Source organism: Gossypium raimondii, chromosome 5 (assembly GCF_025698545.1).
Source record: "Gossypium raimondii isolate GPD5lz chromosome 5, ASM2569854v1, whole genome shotgun sequence".
NCBI lineage: Eukaryota > Viridiplantae > Streptophyta > Magnoliopsida > Malvales > Malvaceae > Gossypium > Gossypium raimondii.
Window position 1 is genome coordinate 14,253,259 of NC_068569.1, and position 25,935 is coordinate 14,279,193.

The window sequence follows — 25,935 nt, forward strand, 5'->3', positions numbered from 1 at the left end:
CGTCTACATCAATGAGCGTCGCTATGTGACGTTATCCTCGGGATATACAAACATGATCTGGTTTGCCCCGCTTCATAGATAAGGATTTCAAATCCCCCGTCACGTTAGATTGAACACAAGAGAAGAAACAAAGAAGAATAAAACAATCTTGTAGGACATAAATTGAGAACAAAACCTACAAAATTTTGAAACGACTAATGCAGAAAGTAAACCAAAAACTGATAACTTTGAACATAGATCAGACCCAAATCAATCGAAACTACTAAAAGATTTGTTAAGGTATAAGAAGAGAAATTACTTCACTGCTGCGTCAAAGAAGGCTGTGTTCTGGTGTTAATTTATAGCCTGGATTTGATCACCACGAATTGTTAGTGGCCGCCGCTCATTAGGGTTGCGATTACGTAAGAAATAAGAATACAATATTTGAAGGACCATGAAGACCTAAATCTCAGACGGCCCAACACCAAAGCCCAATCTGCATATTTGCGGCTTTGCAAATCTATATTGTTAAGCATGTAGTTTAATAATTTAATGTATTTGATACAAACATTATAAGTTATTTAATTGACTATTTTCAATATAAACACATCAGAAACAATATCACTAAAAATCAAATAAAATCTATTTTAATCCTAACATTATATTCAAATAAAAATCAAATCAGATATAACTTAACTTTTGATTATTGAAAAAATATTATTATTTTTATTTGATATTTAATTATTCAAAATATAAAATTTATCTTTATCAAAAATATATTTATTTTAATTATATACCAAACCATTTTTATAATTCAAATTAAAAATTCACCATTTAATTTTTCAATTTATGAAGAACACCCAGAAAAAAATAACATAGTCACTTGAAGATGTGTTTATGACTATTTGGTTTTTTTATTTATAATTTTAGGCGTAAATAGGACAGAGATGAAATTTTACTAGCGGGAAATAAAGGAAGATGGTGACATTTCAATCTTGAGTTTTCAGTTAAATACCAAGTGTTGGAACTCCCTCCTGCCCCATAGTTTCTTTATCTTCACACCATTAATTTGCTCAAAATAAAGCTCTAGACCCATCCAAATTCCAAGCTAAAAGAACCGAGAGCTGATAGTCCATCCCAGTAGCAATGAATGACAACTCATCGAAATAATTTGGTGGGGAGTGGGGGCAGGAAACAGTTAAGAAATCTAAGTAAATGAAAATTTGAGAAATTAAAAAAAAAGAAGAAAAGAACAGAAGAATTTACAAAGCCTAACCTATCTGAAGAAAGAGGAAGAAAAACAACAAATATATTTGTTAAAATAGATAGCAGCCCTCCCCTTGATATGTGAAAATCTAGTCCTAGCAGATGGCTTTTCTCATCATCATCATGCAACTAAATTCTAAACCTCTCTCACCCTTCTCCATCGACTTGTCTACATCTGTGATGCTCCTCTGCTTTTGCAATTATCCTTTTTTTTTTCTCCAGCCTACCTTAAGTCTTATAGGACAACAAAAATCAAAGCATACAGTGTTTATTTTAGTTCAAAATACAAGTTTCCAAATCCTGTATAACTATCATTCTATATTTACTTAATTATTACTAAATGAGGCAATATGAACATGCCTGCTGATGACTTAGGTTCATACAAATGTTTCATCCCTTACAGACAAATTAGACAAAAAATTCTGATGTAACCAGTAGAATATGCAATGCAATGAGAAGGGAATATCAACTATATGCAAGAGACTCCATAAAAAATTAACCAGTGTAATAAACTTACAGATCTTCAGCTGAAAGAATCTGGGGAAGAGCCAAAATATATTTGTATGACTCAGTAAAATGGCTATCTGTCTTCAACAGTAAAACAGAAATGTTCACCCTAAAACATAATAGCAAAGAGTTCTTGTTATTCTTCTCATAAAATTGTCCTGTTGGACCAACTAAATTGCATCATAAAAGCAACTATTAGTTTATCAGATATACCATCAGAGACTATAATTTGTGAACGTTATTAAACTGTAAAACATACGCGCATTAGACCTTATCAAATGAGTTTCTCTCTAAAGCTGATTTTTTTTCAGCTGCACTAAAGATTGCCTTATGAAATCAAATTTATGAAAGCAAAAACGTTTAGCAAAGAACAATGAATATTTTGTGACACAACACAACCTAAAGAATACACAAGATACATTCTTACCTTCTGTTCTTATGGTTTGAAGACTTAGACTAGGAGCCTCTTGCACAATAGGATGTACTGCCCGAGCAAGACGTTTAATATGGTTTAATCGTACCCCTTTTGATACTAAACCTGGACAGAAGGTTTTTAATATATAAATTTGTAATCTGAAATGGGGCAGTTCATTTATAAATGGTTCCAAATGCACATCAATCACATGACTAACATATATCCTTCAATAATATAAACTAAGATGAATCCTTCAACTTACAATTGGAAGTTCCATTTCCCTTCATCATCCCACCTATCCCAACCCCATCACAAACAGGATTCTGTATTGCTCGTGCCAGATGTTTTATGTGATTCAAGCGTACCTTTCCAGGTAAAGTCGCTAACTTATGAGCTGGGATTTCTAAACCTGTTGAGTAAATTACAAGGAACAAGTAAGAACGCAAGCGAAGTGGTTTTTTTTTTTCTTTAAATACATGGCAACCATTAACATTAGAGGTAAAGAAGTGGAAGCCTACTCTGGGAACTTCTCGTATCCAGCATTAGTCTTTCTTGTCCATGATTGGGATCCACAAGAGCGGCAGCATAAAACTGAGGACTTATATTTGAAATGGAATTGCTCAAGGGCGATTGAATTGTTGAAATGCTTGTATCTTCAAATTGAACGGGAGGTGGAGCAGGGTATAACCGAGCAGTTTCAGCTCTCTGTCTCCGCAATTGATAGTTTCTTCGGCGTCTAGCGAGATGCTTCTCTCTCTCCTCATGGCTCATAGACTGCCTTCTTTGCCGGTCCCTTACACGACGGCGTTCTCTCTCTAGCTCTTTGCGCAACTCTGATCTGCTAGCTATCCCTTCCATAATCATCCCCAAACAAAATTCAACAGAATCACAACCTTAATAAATATATATGTTCCAGTGGACCTTTTTTTTTTTAAATAATTTTTTTTCTGCAAAACGAATTTTAAGAACTTATGTTTCAATTATTCTGTTGTGAATATTCTAATCAAGATAATAAATAAATTCGAAATTATATTAAGAGAAAGGAAATAACATTGAGAGAGAGAGAGAGCTAAACCGTCATTAAATCATGATTTTGCGTTCCTGATCTTAAGAATATCCATAAATCCAAATGATCAAATAAAAATAAATTAAAGAAAAATACTGAATAAAAAATGCGAAGGAAAAGGAAAATGTAACCTGGACAGTGGAGTTGATCGTAGGAAGAAGAGAAGAAACGGGAAAGAGACGGGGGCCGAGCGAGGATGGGTTTCGGTTTTTGCCAAATGAAATCAAATCTAAGCAGCGCAGTGAAAATTTTTTTTTGGGATTTTGGGTTAATTACTCTTTTTACCCATTTTATTCTTCTTCTCTTCTGCCTGCGTCTAATTAGGAGTTAGGACCCGTTTTCCTGTTTTGACTGGGGTCGGGCAAAACTTAAGTTAAACGACGTCGGACGCAATTAATGAAAATGGAACAAAACCTTTTAAACCCTAAAAGGCAAAAACGCAAAGAACAGAAATCCAGTTATCTCATATGAACACAACGATGGAGGCAACGCAAAATGAGCAAAACGGTCAAGTAAACTCTCCCGATCCGAATCCAAGTCCCGTTCCACAGCATCAGTCTCTGTCGAAGAATGCCCAAAAGAAGCTGTTGAAGCAGCAGAAATACGAGGCGAAGAAAGCCGAGAAGAAAGCACAAATGAAAGAGCAAAAACAGAGGGATGCGGAGAGGAAGCGAAAAGAATGGGAAGAGAAACTGGCCGCCCTACCCGAAGACGAAAGGCTTAAGCTCATAGATTCAAGAAAAGAATTGAGGAGAGAGAGGATGGAGAAAAGGTCCGAGGAAAGAGGCCAGAAAATCCAGAGACTGACCCAAGCCAAGGAGACAGGCCAAAACATTGTCGTCGACCTTGAATTCTCTCATCTCATGACCCACTCTGAGATCCACAGCCTCGTCCAACAGGTGTCTGAAGTTTTTGCATTAAAAACAGGAGGAAAAAAAAACCCCTTTGTTTTAAAGATGTTCTTTTATTAAGTTATGTTCTTTTATTAAGTTATTCTTCTTGCATTACACTATATGAATACTGTTGTCTTATGTTTTTCGAACCCTGCAGATAATGTACTGCTATGCTGTGAATGGAAGATGCAGTTCTCCTGCTCACCTCTGGTTGACTGGATGCGAAGGGGAGATGGAAACTCAATTGCAAAGGCTCCCTGGTTTCGATAAATGGATTATTGAGAAGGAAAAACAATCTTATATCAAAGCATTTTCCGATCGGAAAGATGATTTGGTGTACCTTACTGCAGATTCCGAAACTGTGCTACATGAACTTGATCCCACCAAAGTTTATATTGTTGGCGGATTGGTGGACAGGAACCGGTGGAAAGGTATAACTATGAAGAAAGCAGAGGAACAGGGAATTCATACAGCAAAACTCCCGATTGGAGCTTATATGAAAATGTCCAGTTCTCAGGTATTCTTGGTTATATATAGTACACTACAATTTGGGTCTTGAATGTTTTTACCTCTTTCAGATGAAACTGTTGGTTTATGATACTTTTTATGGCATTAGATGTTAGTTGCAAGAAGCTGAAAAGGAATCTGTTAATCTCAAGTCTCTTGGGGTAGCTTTTTAATTGTATGCGAGAGCTATACTGCTTTCTTTCAGACAACGCTTAGGATGTAGGGTGTGGATTACCGTTTCTGTTGATAGTCGTGCTTGGTAGTTGGCTCACTTAGCAGGCGAAGTTTCTACCAAGCAATTAAAGAAGCAAATGTTTATTCCAAGTTTTTCTTCTCTAACTAGCAGTTCATTCCTTCAAGTGCAGGTCCTTACTGTGAACCAAGTTATAGAAATACTACTCAAGTTCCTGGAGACAAAAGACTGGAAAGATTCCTTCTTTCAAGTAATCCCTCAGAGGAAAAGAACCGAAGGAGATTCAGAAAACTGCCAAGTAGATGGAGAAGATTGTGAGGAGGAAACTGAGAAGAAAAAGAGGTGCCTCGAAGTGCCTTCTCATGACTAGAAGTCGCTGAATTTTTGCTTATATTGACACTTAACATCTCTCATTACATGCGATGGATGTACAATTGGAAAATTCATTACATAAAAAGTTATTGGTGTTGAAGTTCCATTAGTTGCCACCTACATGTCTCAATCATGCATTTGAAACTTTTAACTCAAAATGTAGAGAAGTGGATGCTCAATTTGAGCAAATAACTAGTCAAGGAAAAAAGTAAAGTGGATGCTCAACATTCTCTTTTTTTTCCGTTATTTTGTCCATCTCCAATTTATAAGAAATATAGGCAGCAGAGACTGGCATGGCCCTCTTATATCCTGCCATCCATCCATGCATCACTTAAATAAGTAAATGGAAGGATTTTGTGGACATTTTACTAGATAGTAGTAGAATTTGATAGTGACCATGGGTTCCTCAATCCTCACCCTCTTAATCAGTAAAATTGCAAAGTTAATAAATTGATCCACTGATGTCCAAATGAGAAGCCAAAGTCATAGAAAAATGAACGACCTCTTCTCATGTCCAGATGCAGAATGGAGATACATTGCTGATATTTTGCCGTTCAAGGCACTTCCCTTTCCTAATGCTATCTCAACAACAACAAACGAAGAAAGCTAAGCTCATATTTCTTTAATTTACTTTAACACTAAATGGCCTTAAACTAGAAAACAAACAAAAATGTGGATAGAATATACAGAATTCATGGAGTATTAGGATTTTCACCTCCAAGCCGAGAATGTCGCCATTGCTCTATTTACCCAACCAAGGTAGAGAGCCCCTTCCCTCTCTTCGAGTCTATAGTTATGGTCATACTCCTTCAGCATATCTCTTACAGCCACAGTTACTGACGAGATCAACGGATATTGTGAAAAACCAGCCATCATAAATCTTGACCTCCACTTTCCATGAAGTTCGTGCCTTTCCACCCTCTCAGGCCCTTCACAAGCAATCATATTCACAATATCGCGTGCAACACAATGCTGCTCAGCATTGATCCTTTGTTTGTCGTCTCTTGGACAAGCTACATCTATTGATTCAAACATAGCTGAATAATAATCAAGTGTCTCAAGGTACCTTGAAAAGAATGGAGATGTATTAGTATTAGACTCTTGCTCGGTGAGAGTCACAACCTTGGGTGACAAACTCTTAACCAGCCTCAATAGTCGATCTCTGTGATTCCAGATGCTTACACTCTCATCCGGCATGTGGTGCAATACATATGGTAAGTTCACAGCTAGGGCTTCCCCCGGTTGAACCTTAAGATGCTCTAGTTGAATTTCACAACCAGACATAGCAGCATCATGAAACTCAAACGACACGTTGTATGACCAAGCAAATTCAGATAGCCTCTGCCCCACAATATGAAGTCCCCCACCTCGAGCATGATTGGATTGAGAATCATCAATACCAGTTATGCGGATTGAAGGTGGTCCACCAGGGCGTTTTGCAAGAGCTGCAATAAGGAACATCCATTGGGTGCCCTGTGCTATTTGGAAATCAATTATGTGAATTTTTCCTTCATATTCCAAGACTTCCTTGATGACAACATTACCTGATGTGTATGCGAACTTCCAGTATGGGCAGATCCTGAAGAGAATATGCATGTAAGACATCAGTTCTGAGCTTGTTGGCTCTTTGCATTTTAGGGCTCTGTAGATATTACTCCCCGAGGATTCCAACCTCGCTCTAAGCCCTTCCAGCACATAAGCACCCAATCGTTGGATAGGTTCCCCAGACACTGAAACCATTTTCTCCAATACATGCATTAATCCTGTCACTGTCAACATATCATCATCATGAAGTGCTTGACCACAGGCAACAAGAATCTGTTTCAAGTTGAATTTAGGGACCAAGTCCACCAGTTGGGCACAGTTGAAGCTTGCCATGGAAGCAGCTTGGTGGTCTCCAGTAATGAAGCAGCCATTGCAGCTATCTACAGTATTTGATTCAGGCCCCAACAATGAGAGTTCCAGCTCCCGCAGCTTGTGCTTCAATTTGTTGCTATCATCAACAACAGAAGATCCACTGTATGGTGATCCGTAAGTGTTCTCAGGGGAAGGACGAGGATCAGACAAGCATGATTGAGAACCGTGTGGGGAGAAAGGACTCCTGCTCGACGAGATGCTTACAGCAGAAGGGGAATCATAGGCTACAAAACCGGCACCTGCCATGGATGATTCCAGGGTAAAAACTTGGTCCTTGCATGTTTGAAACGAGACATTGGTTCCTTGGACGCCAGTATCCGAACATGCATTATTGTCTAACATCTGGATACGAGACAAATAAAATGGATCATTTTCTTTAACAGGTTGGTCATACAACCCGCGGATGGTGGCTGGATTTTGGTGTTTCGGAGATGTTCGCATCTAAGCCCAACCTGCCTATAAAATTCCTCTAAAAAACTCTTTGTTCCTGACTGATGTTTGCAGCGATAACAAATATTTTTGAACACTTTCCTTCTCCTAACAGCAGCAGTTGCTTGATTGAGCAAAATCAGTTGCTAATAGAAAGGATATAAGATTGTGCAAAGCCTTCATATGCGGATAAAACTGAATTGATCCTCAGCATCAATGTGGACCATTAATTGCTTTGGTTGTGCAAGGCAGAAATATCAAGGGAAAAAAGGCAATCTGGTAAAACAAATCCAAGAAAATAAGAGCTTAGACAATTCAAGTGATGGAAGCACAGTATAGTCAGTCAGTCAAGGGATGTAAACACCAGAGCAAAAAGAAGAAGCAATAACCAAAGGAGCCCACATGGAGAACGGGTGTAAGATAAGAGGAAATTTTTCTCTTGGCAACTATGGTTAGAACTTTGAATCAGGAGTTGATCAACCAAAGCACAAGACATCAACAAAAACTATAACCAAGTGGAAAAAAAATGCACGGTGGTAGTACCAATTTAAACCTCTCTCCGATAAAATAATATGAGGAAAGTTAAAGCCCAAAGGTTATAGACCGAAAGCCAACATACCAACCAAAAGGGAACTATCATGAAAAAAAGGGGGAGAGAGAAACCAATACCAGTAGGAGATGACAAAGCATAAAATTCAGCATACGGATATAATAGACCAAAAGCACAAAAACAAATCAGCTACCAGAAAACACAAATAACTTGAAAATTCATATCTAATATCTCTATAAACTCGCTTACACAAACAAATGGAAAAAAAATAGATTTTTTTTAGTTCCTTCTTATCACGTTAAGAGGGCCAAACTTTCATTTTCTACAGCAGCAACTAACAAATGAAAATATATTTACATAAATTAAATTGAAGGGTAGCCTAGCTATTCATTCTCCCCCAAAATCATGAATATGAACATAAAACCTTGAATTGAACTCAAATAAGAGTGATGGACACAATTGAAGATAGTAATGATGAAGGCACGAGCAGAGAAGATATGATTATGGGAGAGTTGGCATACCTTAGTAAAATAATAATAATAAAAAAGATTTTAGCTTTAGGTTTTCTTTGTGACCGTCTAACAAACGAACCCTTTGTCCTTTGTGTGTCTCTGTTTGTCTCCAGAAATATGTGATGGTTTTCTTTATTGTTTGTTGTTTCATGGCGGAACTTTATATAGAGAGAGAGATATGCACATACAGATAGATAGATACAAGAAGTTATCACTAACGACCTTAGAGTTGATCTTATTTACACGGATGCCACTAAGAAAAATCATTAAGAAGATGCGGTCAAATTTTTTATGCTTGCCTAATGCATTTGCATATGTATGAAAATAGCCTTTGGTGGCTCGCAATGTGTGGTGTGTGCCTGTGGATCACACCACTAGCTACTCGGTAGCAAACCGACTATGTGCGCCATTCTTACTTTCATATAATGTGTCGTAATTATACTCCAAATTCTCCCTCGCTTCTTTTCGTAGAAAAACCTCACCGCTTAACTTTTTCAAATTAAAATTTTGTTTTATTAGCCACGACAACAGCCTTTAAGTTGTTGCTGAGCATAGTTTCTTCAACATCTTTTTATTTTATTTTTAATTTCGTGATTTTATTTTATCATGGTTTTATTTTATCTTGATTTTTGTTTTGTTTATTGTTTTAATTTTAGTTTTAGTCATGTTTTAGCGTATATATGAGATTTGACAAGTGTCGTTAAATAGAGATATATAAAGAAACCAAAAAAATTTAAAAATCGATTCAAACCGATGTATTCAATTCGGTTCGGATTTTATATTGTTTGATTTGAATTTAGGTTGGTGTTATCATTCAAATCACTCAATTCAGTTCGGTTCGATTTGTCCAAATAAATCAGATTTTATCCAAATCAAAAAATCTATGTTTAAAAAATAGTTTTAATAAAACGCATTTAATCTTATTATTATTATTATTATTATTATTATTATACATAAAGATAAAGTTATGGGAGTAATTCATAAAATAAAAAGTTAAAAAGTGTAATTTTATAATAGAATAAGTGAATCATTTCTTAAATATAATAATTATAAGTATAAGTATAAATCTAATTTTAGGAAAATAGTTTATTAAATGTTATAATATTTTATTTATAAAAATAAAATAAAATTTCACAATTATATATGTTTGATAGTTATTAATTTAATCAATCATATGACATATCATAATTATTTAGTTATACTACTAAAACTGATTAAAGAAAAGACAAAAAAAACATCAATATAATGATGATTTATATATTAGTTTTCTTTTTAACAACTTTAAATAATTTATCACTTATTAGCTTAACTTAAAATGATTTTTAAATAGTCTTATTGATGATTATGATATTAATTTGATTATTTAATTCATTTTATAAATGAAATTTAGAGGGTGTATTATAACTGTTGTGAAAAAAAAAATCAAGAAATGCAATTTTTATTTGGTAAACACAGACCAAACCGCAAATTATCAGTTTTGGATATTTCGATTTTTATTTATGTGGTTTCGATTTTAAAACTGAAAAATGAAATGTAGCGATTTGATTCAATTCAATTTTTGTTCAAAAATCGAATCGAACTGAATACATCCCTATCGTCAAATCTATTAGGAATCGTTTTTGAATGGGTTTATCATGATAAATTATAGTGGTGGTGATAGATTTGAGATAATGAGGAGAAAGATAGGCTATCTGAGACTTAATCTTTTGTCCATCACCGGTGCAGTGAGTTTTTTGGGACTTTTGACAACTTTTTCTTGTTTGATCGATGTTCATCGTCAGGTTGATTTGATGATGGCGAAGTTAAAATGCAAATTCGATCAGGTTGATGTATTTTTAGTTTATTTCTGAATTATTCCAGTGTTGCAATTATTGCCAGATTGTTCTTCTCTTTTTAAAAAAAAAAATTACTTTACACATTTGTACATTAATTTATAGTGATTTATTAATCATTTGTACTATGTATCATGTTTTTGTATTATTGTTATTTATTATTGATTTATTAATCATTTGTACTATGTATTGTTATTTATTATTCCTATTAATAATAACATTTTCTTAAAAAATACAGCTCATAAATATGTATAAGAAATTAATTAATAAATAAATAAATATTAAAAACACAACATCCAAAAAGTGACAAATAATAGATAAACATGTTAAAATCTATAAAATATATGATATCCCAAATATCTTTATTTTATGTTGCTTGGTGTTTTTGTTCAAAAAAATTTGTTGGCTGCTGTTGGGATTATTAAAGCCATTACCACTTCTCTTTCTAGATTGTCATTAGAAAAAATGTTGAGCTTCTTCCCAGGGAGGGGGATCTCAAAATGATGCTACTGTTGATATTGAAAACAAAAACTACTTGGAAGTTTGAAGATAGAAAAGGCATAAGGAAAGTCCTACTATTTTTAATCACAATTATGTTCTAATTTTTAAATAAAAAGATAATAGACCTAAAAAGATTTTAAATACGGCAATCTAATTGAATTAAAATAATTGCTTCCACAGATTCAAAGATCAAATCCTCACCGCATGTTTAGAATGTTCCAGCGCTGACCCAGACGTAAGGTTATTCAACATGTCCCGACTGCAAGCAATTCCATTGAGCCATTATCTTATTATCAAGGTTTGCCTGGAAAATAAAAATATTTGAATAAAAATACGAGCTCAAAATATGAATTTTGAAAATAGAAGGGTCTGTTTTTTTAAATGAGTGAGGCTTCAAATAAGTTTTTTTTGGCCAAGCCTGACCCATGTATACATCTTTTCAAAATTTTTTAGGAAATATTTGTTTCAATATTTTTAATTTGTTGGGAAAATATTTATTTTAATATTTTAGTGTATTTGATATATTATATTTTTAAATTTATTTTATATAATGTTGAAGAAGGAAACGTGAAAAAGACAATTACAATATGCATCAAAGTTATTCTATTACTGATGAACACTGAATTAATTAAAAACAAAGCATAACTTTCACTCAATTTCTTCCTTTTGTTCCCAAGCTGCATCTTTATATTTTGTGACTCATCATATAATAAAATCATTTAAAAATAATAATATGAATCTGGGTCAAACTTAAGCAAAAACATAGGTCCATTTTTCAGGCAGAATGAAACCCAAACATATCAATCGGACCTAAAATTTTGTTAAGACTCAACCTGAACTCGACCGGACACATGAACAACTTTAGACTAGGCTAACTTAATTTTATAAAAATAGTCGTATTTGCACTGCAGAGTTACAACAAAACAAAGGGATTTGATTTGAGCTTTAAAAGTGGTGGCCTTGGCCTAGCAACCAAGCAGGTGTTTTCTGACTTCGGATGCATATTTTACAGTACAAGGAAGGATTTGATATTGATATCGATGTTGATGTTGATAAACAACTAGAAAAAATAAAGGCGAATCTTGGTGCTTTTCCTTTTTACACTATTAATTTACTTTAAACAAAGGGCTCCGCAACTAATCAAATAAAAATATTGGCCCACTTGCCTTATCTTAAGACTTAAATACTTCAGCATGAGATGGAAGTTGAAAAAGAAAAGAAAAAGTAATAAGCTACAGCCAAAGGTAGGACTTTGGGAGGAGCTGCTTGGTGATTGTGATTTGAGAATATGAGATGATGCCCATCAATATTAATTACCAATGAAACCAACCCATTCTCTGTTATATGGTAACCTACTTTTTTAATTTCTTAATTAAGCAACGGAGAAAAAGGACCGTGCACATTAATAACTAATGGAGTTAAGTGAATCTCTAGAACAGGACAAGCAATATTCTTTGTCATATGAAGGAATGTCATTCGACGGTTTTTATTAGAGAGGCGGTTCAGTATCAGAGACAAAGAGCATCATTTAAAAAAAAAAGTCATGTAAATGTGGGAAGATGTCTTTGCTATTCTTTGGTTTTAATAAATTTTTCTGTCTTCTAATCGGATCTCTTATCTTACTAACCTTCGGTGCATCTTTGACAGATGCTCTAACACCGTCCCTGCAATTCAGTTGTAAAAGATACTGTCGGCAACACAAGAATCGATCTCGTATAAATACGTGTGATTAGAGGGGGCAATTTCCGAACCGTTTATGTAAAAGGGAATATTCCCAATATTACTTCATGCATTGCAGATATAGGTTCATCGTTAATATCAAAATCAAATGATAAGGGAAGTTGGGGGCAACAAATCTTATCGTATGAGAATGATTCCCAACTAAGTTTTATTGTTCATATACATATCATCCCAATCAAAGGTACTGTTCCACTGACCTCACTTACTCCTTTATTCTTTCGTCTCTTTACTCTTTACTCGCCATTGCTTTTTTTTGTAATAAAAAAAAAAAGTGGGTGGGGTGGTGAAGTCGCATCACGTGTGTGGAAATCTCCCCTCTCTTCCAACGGGTAAAGAAAAGACCATAACTTGGAACAAAAGATGGTGGGATGAGGTCACTTGCTTATTTCAGAAACCCTTTTTTCCCCTTTTCTTTTAAGAGAGGCACAGGGGTGGTAAGTAAAGAGTAAATACAATATCATTATCATTATTTATCCTCATCATTGTTCTGTTTTTCCCACGTGGGAGTTGCTTACCTTTGTACTTGTAAATTATGACTCAATTTTTTGTTGTTGTTGTAAAAAGAAAAATCATACAGAACTAAACTAAAGTGACAAAATTAAAACCACCACTAACTTTATTATTATCAAGGTTTTAAGTAATTCTGTAGGAATTTTTTGGTAAGATATGTAACCTTTTCGCATTCGTAGTAACTATCTTTACAATACGATAAATAATATGATTAGTCTCTTTAAGTATATGTCTTATCACCCAATGTTTTTATTCTATAATACCTTCTGAAAATCGGGTTTGATGAAGTTCTTCTTTCCATTGCTTGGAGAACTTTTAAAGAATGTTAACATAAGAGTAAAGCTTTTTAAAATAGTTATATAAAGTTAAACATTTATTAAAGTGTTTAAAAAAAGGTCAAACATTTTAAAAATATTATTTGAGCAAATTTATAAAGGTAAGTTATACTATTAGTCATTAAACTATGGGTAAATTTTCATTGTGATCATTTAATTAAAAAAGTTACAATTTGGTCACTGAGCTATTCAAAAGTTTTCATTTAAGTCACTCAACTATTAAAGTTGATACACCAATCGGAAGTTCTCTTTCTCTTTTTCTTCTACAATAGTTTTTTTCATGAAATAACTTTAGATGTCATGAATCGGCAAACCAAAATTTAAATAGCTTTTTTCTTCAATCTTCGACTGATCGTTAGATCGATTTGGATCTAAGGTATATTTTTCTACTTGTCAATGGATACTGGTCCATTGCATCGATCGCCAAATTGTCACTTAGCTTTCGTTGATAGAATTTTTTTTAGAAAAAACTTAACAAGTTAATGACTTAAATAAAAACTTTCGAATAGTTTGCTGACTTAAAAGAAAATTTTTAAATAGTTCAATGACTAAATTATAGTTTTTTAACTAAGTGACCAGAATAAAAAATTACCCATAATTTAATGATTAATGATGTAATTTATCCATTTTGTAAAAGTTTAGCCGTTATATGATACGTTGCTGCGCCTTCAAATGCTTCTGAGATGCATGCTTATTTCAATACCTTTCATTCCACATAAGGGGCAAAATTATTATGCTTTTGGTTCATTAAACATGGAGTAATGAAATAGGAAGATGGCAACCTTACCACTAATTTGCACCCTATTCGAGCAGCCATTAGTTTTGGTTTAGATTTGTTCATGGGTCGAGTCGGATCTTATCAAAATTTAGGCTCATTTACTAGGTTCGGGTCTAAAAAATAAACCTAAAATTTTACTCAAGCCTAGCCTGGATAAAAATGCTAAAACTCGAGCATAACTCACCCAAATTATTTTTTATATAAATTTTAAAAAATATATAATACATGAAAAATACTAAAAATATTAAAATAATTGTTTCTCAATAAATTGAAAATAAGTTAAAAATATTTATACTTAAATAATATTAAGAGAAGTGCAATTGAACAAGCAAATGCCTCTAAAATAATAATAAAATTAACAATAAAATAAAAGTTATATAATATACAAATGATAATAACAAAATAAATAGTAAAATGGTAGCAAAACAGCATGAAAACCAAAAATAGCAATAAAACAACAAATTTTTGTCTTTTACTAATTTGAATCGGACCAAAAAATCTTACTTAAGACTTAACTTCTTTTTAAATAGATCTTATTTTTTAATTAAATTTAATTTTTAAGCTTATATTTCTGCTCTATCCCTCTCATTTTACGGATGGAGTTAAAGGTATAGTTTGATTGCATACAAGATTAGATTCACGATTAATAAAACTATACCTTAGTCTCGAGTACGGCCTTCAAGACCCACTGTGATAGAGAAACCAACGATTGTACCAAACAGACCCTTCCTTTCAGATGTCGGGCCTAAACGACTTTCACCTTTTTAATGGTTCCACTACAATCCCAACTTGAAACGAGGGCAAGGCCAAAAGTATACCCAATAATTGGCGTCAAACAGACCCATAACTGAAAACATTGCAAGACTGCTCAACTACAACATCAATCATACAATAATTCACCAACTCAAACCTATCGGAGCTTGCTTTGATGGGTGTTGGCATCACTTACAAAGCAAGATTAGTGGAGAATTCAATTAGCTATGATTAAATCTTTAATCAAAATCCCTTTTGACTATTCTGGTTTCTATTCAGGTTTAATTATGGCTTCTGAAGCTTCGTATATTATGTATTACGTCTTTATGATAATCATCAATCAATCAATCTTACTTTTAAGGAAGGATGAGAAATGTGTGTTTGAGTGACTTCATTCCACTAATTATAATATAAAAAGCAATGCCTTTGTTTCAGCAATTTTTAGCGCTTAAGAAATCTAACTATTCCATTGGAAGAGCTTTCCATTACCAAAATTAATCTCCATCATTTTCTCATTTAGGACAATTAATTAATATGATGAATAAAAGTTACAACAAAAATAATTTGGTTTAATTATGTCACTACTCTTTTTTTTAAAAATTTAAAATTTAATCCTTTTACTTTTAGGTAGCGCTGGGTGCTTTCCCATTTTATGATTTAAATGGAATGTGATTGCAGACAAAATCACTTAATTTATAACATTTGGTACATTGGAAGGTATTAATTAAAATCCTATAAAATTATATGATCATGTTTGCTTCACTAAATACTTTCCTAATAATGTAATAATAATTTATGGATTTACCCTTATTAAATAAAAGATAATATTCATATTATAATAAACTTTATTCTTAACAAATATTTGAATTGAATATTTATAATAAAATTTAATTGATATTTTTAATTTATAATGTTAATTGAAAGTAAAATTGTTTCAAATTTGTCCTCCATATATTTTGTAAATATATTAATGTGCATATAAATAATGAATATATATATAAACTTGTCTTGGAATAAATTAAAAGATATGTATATATAATACTTGTGAAGAATCCGTTGAAGTAATAAAGAGAATCAAGTAGTAGGGCAAAAGAAGAAGAGGAGGAAGGTAATAGCTTCTTCTATTTTTTTTATGATTATTAATAGAGTAATACCTAAACAAATATAAAATAGGGTTAATTTTGTTTTAATATTTCTTGTAACTTTCCGATCCATAAGGAAAATAACTTTCCAACGGATTAAATTCTCAAGAAAAAGACTATTTTCATCATACCAAACGCTACCTTATTTTGAGGAATTTGACCTCTATAAAATTAAAGTCTATTTGATAATTCTACTAATGAGTATTCACTAAATTCAAATATGCAACGTTTCAATATTCAAATGTTTTATTTAAAAGCTAAAAGTCCAATTAATAATACATATTAGGATTTAGAAGTTGGATTTTAATTTTTAAATCAAATAAACAAAAAAAAGTAAATTCTTGAAATTAAAAGTTAGAAAAGTCGAAACAACTTAAAAGTTTTAAAGATAGAAAAGAGAGAAAAAAAAAGAAAGAGTTGATATAGGGTTTCATTATGAGGACATCCCAAACCATGACCATCAAAATGCAGGCAAAGCAAGGCAAGCTTACAACTATATACATATATACACATAGAGAAGTAATAGTATTCTGCTTCATTTTAATTTATTAGTTTAGGAAATTAGAAGGGCATCATCAGGGGCTTGAAAAGATTGGATAGAAAGCATTGGAAATAATGGATTTATTTTTTTATTTGTCTCCCTCATTAGCTTTTTCTTTTTGAAAATTATCTGTCTGTCATACACTAACAATAATATTGCAGCAAATGGCACCCAACTAGTAAAGGTTTGGTATCCATATCTTTATCTAACCTTGGACATATATGTACACTCCAAAATGAAAAAGCAGGTGTTTAGTTTCTTGAGAGACGAATCTATACATGGAGATTAGTTAGGTGTTCATTCGAAAGGTAAACATGAAAAGGGGAAAATTCCATCAAAGTGTCTAATAGTTATCATCATTTCATCAAAAACAAATATAATAATAAACTAATAAGCATTTAATATTCGATGGGGCGTATCATCATTTTAGTTAAGGAATATAAAGTTTGAAATCTGTAGTCACGATGACAAAAAGAAAGTAACCTTTACTGCCCAAAGATTAAGACATAAAAGAAGGAAAGAAAGAGGATTATATATGGCAGTGGCTTTCAGTGATTGCTTAAGATTAAGGAAATGTCAGTATTCCTCTCTTTGCGGTCATTTCCTTAAAGGGACCGGCTCTCTCAAATTTCTCTAAGTGGTTTTATTGTTGTTGGGGGGGGGTGTTTTGGCATTATATATGCTACCACCAAGTGCCAACACTGAAACACAAAAGCGCAAAGATGGTGATGGCGGGTCATAGCCATGTATTTGGAGGCGAAGAACAGCTCCCTCTTGCTATTGCTGATCACCCCGACCCTGTTGTGTTAGAGCTCACCCGATTGCAGAACCAACTCAAAGGTCTCTTAGACCAACATATTACCTCTGTGTATCGGCTGCTTCAGTGAAACATGTTTAAGATTATTAGTTCTGAATATTAAATTGTTATTGTTCCAGAAAAGGACCGAAAGTTGGGAGCTGCTCAGGCTGAAATCAAGGCATTGAGAGCAACAGAAGCGCTCAAGGATAAGGTCATAGAAGAGGTAGTGGAAAATCAAAGTTTTAATTGCTATATCAGAAGAATTCTTTGTTAATAAAGTGCTAGCGGCACAGCTATAATATACTGAATACGAATATGTACATGTTTGTATATATAGGCTGTAGTTTCAGTACTGTCACAAGAGAGCAATAAAACACTAGGATCTGTTGAATTATTTGAAATTACAGGATGAAGTTTGTAATCAGATTCTGTGGGTATATTTGTAATTCTTTTTGCAGCTCGGTGGGGAAGTTAAAAAGTTGGATGAGAAACACAGGGTCGCTGAGAATCTGCTCCAACAAAAGGTTCGTCTACTTTATGGAATTCTTGGATTCTGCATGTTTGTATATGTATGTGTGTAAGTAATGGAACTTAAATTCTATTCAATGTAGAATCTCGAAATGAAGAAACTGGCAGATGAGAAGAAAGATGCAGTGGCTGCACAATTTGCTGCGGAAGCAACTCTCAGAAGAGTTTATGCAAATCAAAAGGATGATGAGGATGTGTCTATGGAGTCAACCATTGCTCCTCTTAAGGCTGAGATTAAAATGTACAAAAATGAGGTAGGGAAGGGAAGGATTTGTGGGAAAATATATAGTGCTCCAAATGTATTAAACATACTAGCCTCATCATCATGCTCCACTTCCACTCTCAGATTGCAGTGCTCCACCAGGATAAGAAGGCTTTGGAACGTCTCACAAAGTCAAAGGAATCAGCTTTGATCGAAGCGGAGAGGATTTTGCGATCTGCTTTAGAAAGGGCTTTAATAGTTGAGGAAGTTCAAAACCAAAACTTGGAGTTAAGGAGGCAGATTGAGATTTGCCAGGCAAGTTTAGCTTTGGCAGTTTGGTTATTAAATAATTAGAGGGGTTCAAGAATTTTAGCCTATGATCAAAATGTACCCTCACCTTTATCATTATGCATTGCAGGAGGAGAACAAAATCCTTGAGAAAACTAATCGCCAAAAGGTCTTGGAGATTGAAAAGCTTAGCCAAACCATTCAGGAACTTGAAGAGGCCATTTTGGTTGGTGGGGCTGCTGCTAATTCTATCCGTGACTGTCGGCGACAGATTTCTCAACTTCGGGTAGGTGCCATGCTCTCACTCTGATTCATGGAAGTGGTATAAGTTACTAAGTGGAATGACTCAATTATTCAGGAGGAAAAGAGGACACTTGAGAGGGAGCTCGCTAGAGTTAAAGTTTTGGCAAACCGTGTAGCGACCGTGGTGGCTAATGAATGGAAGGACGAAAATGACAAAGTAATGCCTGTCAAGCAATGGTTGGAGGACAGAAGGTTGCTGCAGGTAATTCTTTCATAACAAACTTCTTAAGCAAGAAAATGTCAGTGACTTAATGGTGAAGTTAGCCTCGAACATAACTTATTGAACAATGAAACATAATGATGAGGTATTTACAGGCAGAGATGCAAAGATTGAAGGACAAACTATCTGTGTCAGAGAGAACAGCAAAGGCAGAAGCACAGCTTAAGGTGAAATTTGATTTGCTGACCAGAGATAGCTCAATTGAATCTTTTTTAAATACACTATTTCTCAAGCTGAATGTAACTATCTATGCATTAGGATAAGTTCAAGCTAAGGCTCAAGATTTTGGAAGATGGATTAAATCATGTATCAAGTATCTCAATCAATCCTAATGCATCTTACGGGTCCCCAAAACCAGAAAAGTCCAGTAACATCTTAGGGTTTTTAACGAGCACCAGTGGACTAAAGAAGAGGTCTACCTCTCAGCCAAGGGCTTCCACCATCAGTACAAGTTCTCCCCTGCAACGGCCAAGGGCAACATCAGGAGAAAACATGGTAAGAAAAAAGTTGTGGGCATCTAGGTGTAAGGTTGCTGATAGCAATGAGAAGGAAAATGCAGAAATGAAGGTAAACGGGGACAGCAATATACGCAAAGACGGTGACACAAAAGATTCGGCCGAAATAAAAAGCAATGGAGGTAGCAATGAACAGACAGGAAACAGAGGAATTGCTGATAGCAATGCTGAAGATGTGGTTTCAGGATTTTTGTATGATAGGCTTCAGAAAGAGGTCATCAATTTAAGAAAGTTGTATGAGGCTAAAGACAGTAGTTTGAATACTAAAGATGAAGAAATAAAGGTGAAGAAGCACCACTAAATTTTCTGCTTTTTTTTAGATACTCATAATGCACAAGCATGAGTTACCGAACATATGTTAATTGTCTACAGATGCTCATGAAGAAGGTTGAAGCATTCTCAAGAGCCATGGAAGTGGAGGCTAAACGGGTGAAGAGAGAATCACTAGCGAAAGAAAAGGAAAATGGATCAGCGAAAATGGATGATGATACCAAAAAGATGAAACACACAAACTCCTCTAAGACCAGAAGGTTGGTTTCAACTTTAAAATGTTTCCTCCTTATTGTTCTATTTCATAATGTCTTCCAGAAAGATGTTTGATTTCATTGCAAACATTTTTGCATTTAAATATAATTTTTAACGCATTGGATGGTCTGGATGTAGCAGGGTAACCCAAACATCTTGATCTTGAAGACTCCCATGAAGGGTGGATGTTGAAGAAAACTTGGAAATTGATTTGATTCGTGTTCTGTGTTTGTGGTTTTCAATTCACTGTAAATTATTGTTGAATTTTTTTGCTGATGGTAGGTAGCTAGTTAAAATAAAGTTAAATGATTGATGAAATTAGGTCTGTAAAAAAAAGGGTTTGGCTGTGGGTGAACGTTGGAGATCTAAACTTGTAACATCCTAGGAATAGGATTCCTTTGGTTTTCTGATTGATGGAATGAAATTGCTTTTTGCAATGCTTGAGGACTGTATTTGTCTAATTAGCATAAGATGTGAAAATGACAATAACAATGCAGAGAATAGTAACAGGGAATACAGATTACAGAAACCGGGTAGGGTAACCCGATAATACTTTACGGTTAGTCACAGTCGAATCTAGTTAGTAGGTTCAAACACACGAAACACTTTAAACAAAGCAGAAAATCATAAAATATATGGGCGAGAGAAGGTACTGCAAGAAAAAAAAACATGGCAGAAACAGTCTCCCGATGGCTACTATCTATACAAGTTACGAATCACTGCACAGGTTTTTTTGCTCCCCTGATTGGAAATAACAGGCAGAAATCCTATATGGCCTTAAAAATAAGGCTCCTCAGGAATGGCAGATAAAGATGGTCGCCATTTCTGATTCCCTGGCTTAGGAGTCCTAGAGGTTGGTGGGATGGATACTTTCATAGACTGAAACATCTTTGCATGTCTGAGGAGAAACTCCAGTTGCTGCCTAGAAACCATAATCTTTATACTACTACGTCCTCCTTTGCAGCTTTCTTTTTTGATGATTTTGAGAGAAATTGGATGGTGATTTGGCATGATACAGCCAGCCGGAGGCAGAAAATAGTGGACCTCTTTGACTACCTTCGAGTCTCTAAACTCCTTTTCTCCTTCATTGTGGACGACAAGTTTACCCTTCTTGGCCGGAGGCGGAACGAACAAATGGTTTAAGCAGTTGCCCATGATTTCTTTTTTTGATACTTTTTGAGTTATCGAGTCGTGCGGACTCTATATATATCTTTCACGCTGGAGACTGTGAAACATGGACGTGCAACCCATATCACTTTGTTCTTAAGACAAGGAGGTCAACGCCCGCCTGTTAGAAAATTAAAATTATTTAGTGGAAAGTCAACTTCCTACTTATATTATATATATTTGGGTCCGGGAAACATTTCTCGATAACTTTTTCAAATGGGAAATGATGTTGTAGTGGTTGTAGTGTAGTACCGAAAGCAGTCTATATATATATTATATGGGTCGTGAATTGACGATTAATTCTCTGCTTTATAATATACCTATATATATATAGTTTAGTAGGCAATGGCATTCACTGTCACGTACTATTGTTAGCATTGTCATTTGAGGGTGGCTACCAAGTATTTTCCTTTGATAATCATGTTAATGCGAAGAGGAAACTGAGAAATAAAATGTGTAGACATTACACGTGTATGCAAAGAGCCGGCCTAGTACAAACATGAGCACACACGCTTGACTACCCTGCAACTTTTGTCACATCATTGGTTAAACATGCTTGTGCAAAGTCTTTTGAGATTAGCCACTGCCTGCCTTTGCCATTTACATTATATCATATTATATTATAATTTGTTTATTATTTTAAATATTAATTAAAATATGTGACCGTTAAAAGTTTTTAAAATCAAACTTGTCATCATAAAATTAATAAATATTAAAAATTATCATTATATTTTATTTTGATTAATATTTGATGATAATGTAAAGTAGTAAAATTCAAGATAAAATTTAAATATAGTGGTGTATACTTTTCCTATTTCTTTTTTAGCTTTGGATTCTGAACCAATTATGGGTCATTCCGATAAGGTTCTAGTACGGGGTGTATAATAGTAGGGATAAATAAAATTTAATTTGAATCGAAAAAATAAATAAAAATTTAAATTTTGAGTTATTTGAATTATTTGAGTCATTGGAGTAAACTCAAATGAGTGATTCAAGCTTCGAGTTTAAGTCGAGTTGAACTTTAGAATTCAAATGACGATTGATGCAAATACATTTTTGGTCCCTGACAATTTTAAAAATGAGCAAATTGGTCTCTCTCTCAACAAAAATTACAAAAAAATAAAATAAAATAAATTTAAAAAATTCAAAATGTTCATAAAAATTCCAAAATTTATATTTTTAAAAAATTATAAAATTTATAAAAAATATAACGAATATATAAAGAAATTTAAATTTTTTAAAAATTTCTAAAATAATAATTTTGAGGACCTAAATAAGTTAATTAATGATTCAAGTTTATGATACTAAAACATACTGTAACAATATTTTAATTTGACATGTTTAATTTTTTAAGTTAACTTGAACAATTTCACTCAATTCGACTCGGCTCAAATTTCAATTCACTCAGCTCGATTCGAAAAATTTTCAAATCGAGTTAAGATGATAAAATAAAACTCATCAACTTAAAATTTTTTCACTTGATTCGACTCGTCAACCCTAATGTATAGAATAAGCCTATTGGCTTGAGATTAGTTGTTGCCCCACCATATGATTTGTTTCCATTTATTTCTTTGTTAATAATTTTGCTTTGTTATTTTTTTTTGGTAAATAATACTTCTCTGTTATTCAAAAAGAAAAGAAAAGAAAAGCACATTGACACAATTTCAATTTTAACTAAAAATATACCCAACAATTTGCACATTAACCCAATACTAAATCATTTATATATGATTTCTTTAAGGATATTTCCTTCTTTTTGAAATTACAAAAGAACTAACTAATATATATTAATATGATTCCTTGGAGGACTTTTTTTTTTTTCTTTTTGATGTTTCAAAGTTGGAAAGAAACTTAACGCTACTATTAAGCGAAGGTTTGATGGGCGATTTGTTTAGAAGATATTTATGATTCCGCACCACAAGCTGTCTTATCTCATCTCATCTAATATGGAGGCATAATAAATTCATTAATCACGCTGTTAATTTCTAGTACTTCCTAACACTTGTTATATCACTGTATCTCGATTTTTCATATATAATCGTAAGTAATATATCTCCTTCGTAAAGGATTTCTTCATAATGTCCATGGACAGTTGCTTCCGGAGTTGCTAAATAAGGTTTAGCTGATTTTATTATTATAGAATCAACTTGAACAATAAAAATTTGACCCGATTTTAGACGTTGTCTGCTTTTGGCTATACATACATTTTCACAAATAAATTTCTCAAGACTATTATATATATCCAATAGATCCAAACAAGATATACAAATTTCTAATATATCAGATAAAATCGCAAAGTAAAAAATCCCAAGATTCAATTATTCATTAACTACCTGTATATCTTACCTAAGCTTTCTGGACCAATAATAGATGATGGAGCTAGTATCAAGCACTTTTCTTAAATCCATTTAAAGCACACATTCATATGATATTTCATGAGTGACCCCAACCAAAAGACAAGGATTGTGATTTGTGAGTATTGAGATAGAGAAACAATTCATTAAAAACAACTTTCTTATTTCATTTCATGAAAATTCTCTTGATTACAATAGTGATATTAATATGTTATTTAATGTGGTAGGCATTAGTTGCAATATAAGGATTATATGAAATGTGGTTTCACGTTATTTTGATCACTTTCTATGAAGAGAATGACAAATTAAATTTTTTTCTTGATTTTAGTATTTTAATTGAATTCAAGAAAACCTGAAAATTAGGAGGAAAAAAATCAAATTTATCTTTTTCCTATTAGAAATTAATAGGGATAACGTGTAATCACAGTTTATACCATCCCTTCTCAACAGTAATTAGCTGCTTTTGTGATGTTTATTTAGGGTTTATCTTTCTTTTGTTTTTTATTTGTTTTTTAAATATCAAACAATTTTGTAAATACAATGTATAAAACATGAAAACATTCGACGTTGTATTTTAACTGAATGACAATAATTCAAGGGAGAAACGTAGAATAACTTTATTATGAGCGTCCCACATGTGCCATGCTACAACTTACATGACTGAGCATTGTGGGTTTTCTTCAAAACAATAACAGTAGGTGCTTCCGCCGCCGCCGCCGCCCCAGTTAACATAAACAGGCCTACCATAAGGCCAATAGTATGGGGGCGGAGGTGGTCCGCCAAAGTAGCAAGGGCCCCCATGATGACCATGATAACAATCCTTGCAACAAAATCCACCCGGGAATAAGGCCAAAACCGTAGGAGAAGCCGGTTTCTCCGGTGGCTTTGTTTGTCCTGGGGGATCTGGAAGCTTCGTCTTGGGTTTCTCAGATTGATCCGTCTCAGACTTTGGCTGTTTGATCTCAATGCACTTGATGGAATAGCCACCCTTGCAACGTATCTTTCCCCTCAGCTTCTCTGGATCGCAGCAAACTACCTTGATTGTCACCGTGTTGGCCTTCTCGTCGTATATCTGGTCTTGTATTTCTGTTATTCATAAAACCCGTAATCAAATATCAACTCAGACTTGAGCTCTCAATGATCACCCAAGGCCTAACTGACTACCTACTACCGTGTTACAATTCAATAATACATAGTACATAATAACATATAATGACAAATACGAATAATTATGTACGTATATATAACTGCAGATAATGCATAAAAGTCAAGATACTCACGAGGGAATTTGCAAAGTACTTGCTTCACCTTCTTGTAGCAGCGTCTACACTGAAGGTCGACCTTCAGCACCATCGTCACCTACATCCGTACATGTATTGCATAAAAATAATTACGTATTACGAATATTGATGGAAGATATAGTAATAAATAATTTCTTTTTGCTGATTTATTTTACAAGAGAAAGGGCAATAGATAAGTGTTCAGGTTCAGACATGGAAGAATTGGCAGACGAGCAAAGGAATAAATTTTTACAAAAGCATATATAGAAACCCTAAAGAAAAGGAAAGTATAGAGGAAAGAGGAACCTTTACCTTCTCCCCCATCTCAAGCTGTTATATGTTGAAACTGAAAAGAAAAGTTGCAAAGCGGTGAAAAGTTGCAGAGCCTTATAAAGTTAAGGCAGGCAGGTAAGCTGCCTAGTAGTGGGTTAAGGTTTCGAAATAAATGCATTAGTCCTACATGCACTATCCATGTGCAGGCGTTATTGGCACATCACATCAAAATTAAGCCATGTGGTTATTGATTGGTGTAATGCGGCATTGGATCAATCGTACACGTGTCCCAGGGCCAAGTGGCTCGAATCGTGCGGCGTTTGTCTATTTCCATGTTCAAGTCTTCCATGTCTTCGTCAACCATGCAACACCCTGAAGTTTAGTTAAAACGTTGACGGATTCAAGTCTTAGCCATATCAAGTAGGGATATTGATGTAATTTAAGCACGATGTTTGTACAATGTATACAAAGATGGATTCATTGCAAGGCTAAACCAATTAATTTTACACGTTTTCGTAATGGGTTCATAATTTAATTTATTCAGTTGGCTCATTTATCAGTTATCATTGCATATGTATAACAGTGGAAAATAGATTTTAAATACATTTGCTCCTGTCGCAATATATGGCATACGGTATTCCTCGCCAAATATCCCTACCATATGTATATAAATGTTAACCATTTGGTAAGCTTAAAATTGTCATCTCGTCGATGTATCAAACTTGCGGTGAAATTGTCATCTC

General features: G+C 33.9%; 4 protein-coding genes across 6 annotated transcripts; 2 read left to right on the forward strand and 2 right to left on the reverse strand.

Annotated features, from left to right (window-relative positions):
* Positions 1-2,874: 2,874 nt before the first annotated feature.
* Positions 2,875-8,756, reverse strand: LOC105769159 (scarecrow-like protein 13). 3 transcript variants are annotated; one of them, XM_012589614.2, is made up of 3 exons: positions 8,616-8,756; positions 5,914-7,820; positions 2,875-3,018 (listed from the first exon to the last, which is right to left on the reverse strand). In XM_012589614.2, the coding sequence occupies exons 2-3, from the start codon at positions 7,554-7,556 to the stop codon at positions 3,009-3,011; spliced, it is 1,653 nt and encodes a 550-aa protein (XP_012445068.1). In that variant the 5' UTR covers positions 7,557-7,820; positions 8,616-8,756; the 3' UTR covers positions 2,875-3,008. The 3 variants fall into 3 exon arrangements, with proteins under 3 accessions (XP_012445068.1, XP_052486995.1, XP_052486997.1); XM_052631035.1 differs by lacking the exon at positions 2,875-3,018 and adding an exon at positions 5,620-5,776; XM_052631037.1 differs by lacking the exon at positions 2,875-3,018 and having other exon boundaries at positions 5,620-7,820.
* On the forward strand, positions 3,668-5,302 carry LOC105769160 (uncharacterized). Its single transcript, XM_012589616.2, has 3 exons — positions 3,668-4,132; positions 4,284-4,643; positions 4,999-5,302. The coding sequence occupies exons 1-3, from the start codon at positions 3,701-3,703 to the stop codon at positions 5,194-5,196; spliced, it is 990 nt and encodes a 329-aa protein (XP_012445070.1). The 5' UTR covers positions 3,668-3,700; the 3' UTR covers positions 5,197-5,302.
* An 8,504-nt stretch (positions 8,757-17,260) lies between the features above and the next one.
* On the forward strand, positions 17,261-20,555 carry LOC105771270 (microtubule-associated protein 70-5). Its single transcript, XM_012592685.2, has 11 exons — positions 17,261-17,578; positions 17,675-17,760; positions 17,996-18,061; positions 18,149-18,319; positions 18,412-18,582; positions 18,686-18,841; positions 18,914-19,060; positions 19,174-19,245; positions 19,337-19,876; positions 19,966-20,123; positions 20,257-20,555. Exons 1-11 carry the CDS (start codon positions 17,461-17,463, stop codon positions 20,276-20,278), a joined length of 1,707 nt encoding a protein of 568 aa, XP_012448139.1. The 5' UTR covers positions 17,261-17,460; the 3' UTR covers positions 20,279-20,555.
* Positions 20,556-24,184: 3,629 nt separating this feature from the next.
* On the reverse strand, positions 24,185-25,379 carry LOC105770506 (hypothetical protein). Its single transcript, XM_012591732.2, has 3 exons — positions 25,232-25,379; positions 24,920-24,998; positions 24,185-24,725 (listed from the first exon to the last, which is right to left on the reverse strand). The coding sequence occupies exons 1-3, from the start codon at positions 25,241-25,243 to the stop codon at positions 24,292-24,294; spliced, it is 525 nt and encodes a 174-aa protein (XP_012447186.1). The 5' UTR covers positions 25,244-25,379; the 3' UTR covers positions 24,185-24,291.
* Positions 25,380-25,935: the final 556 nt, after the last annotated feature.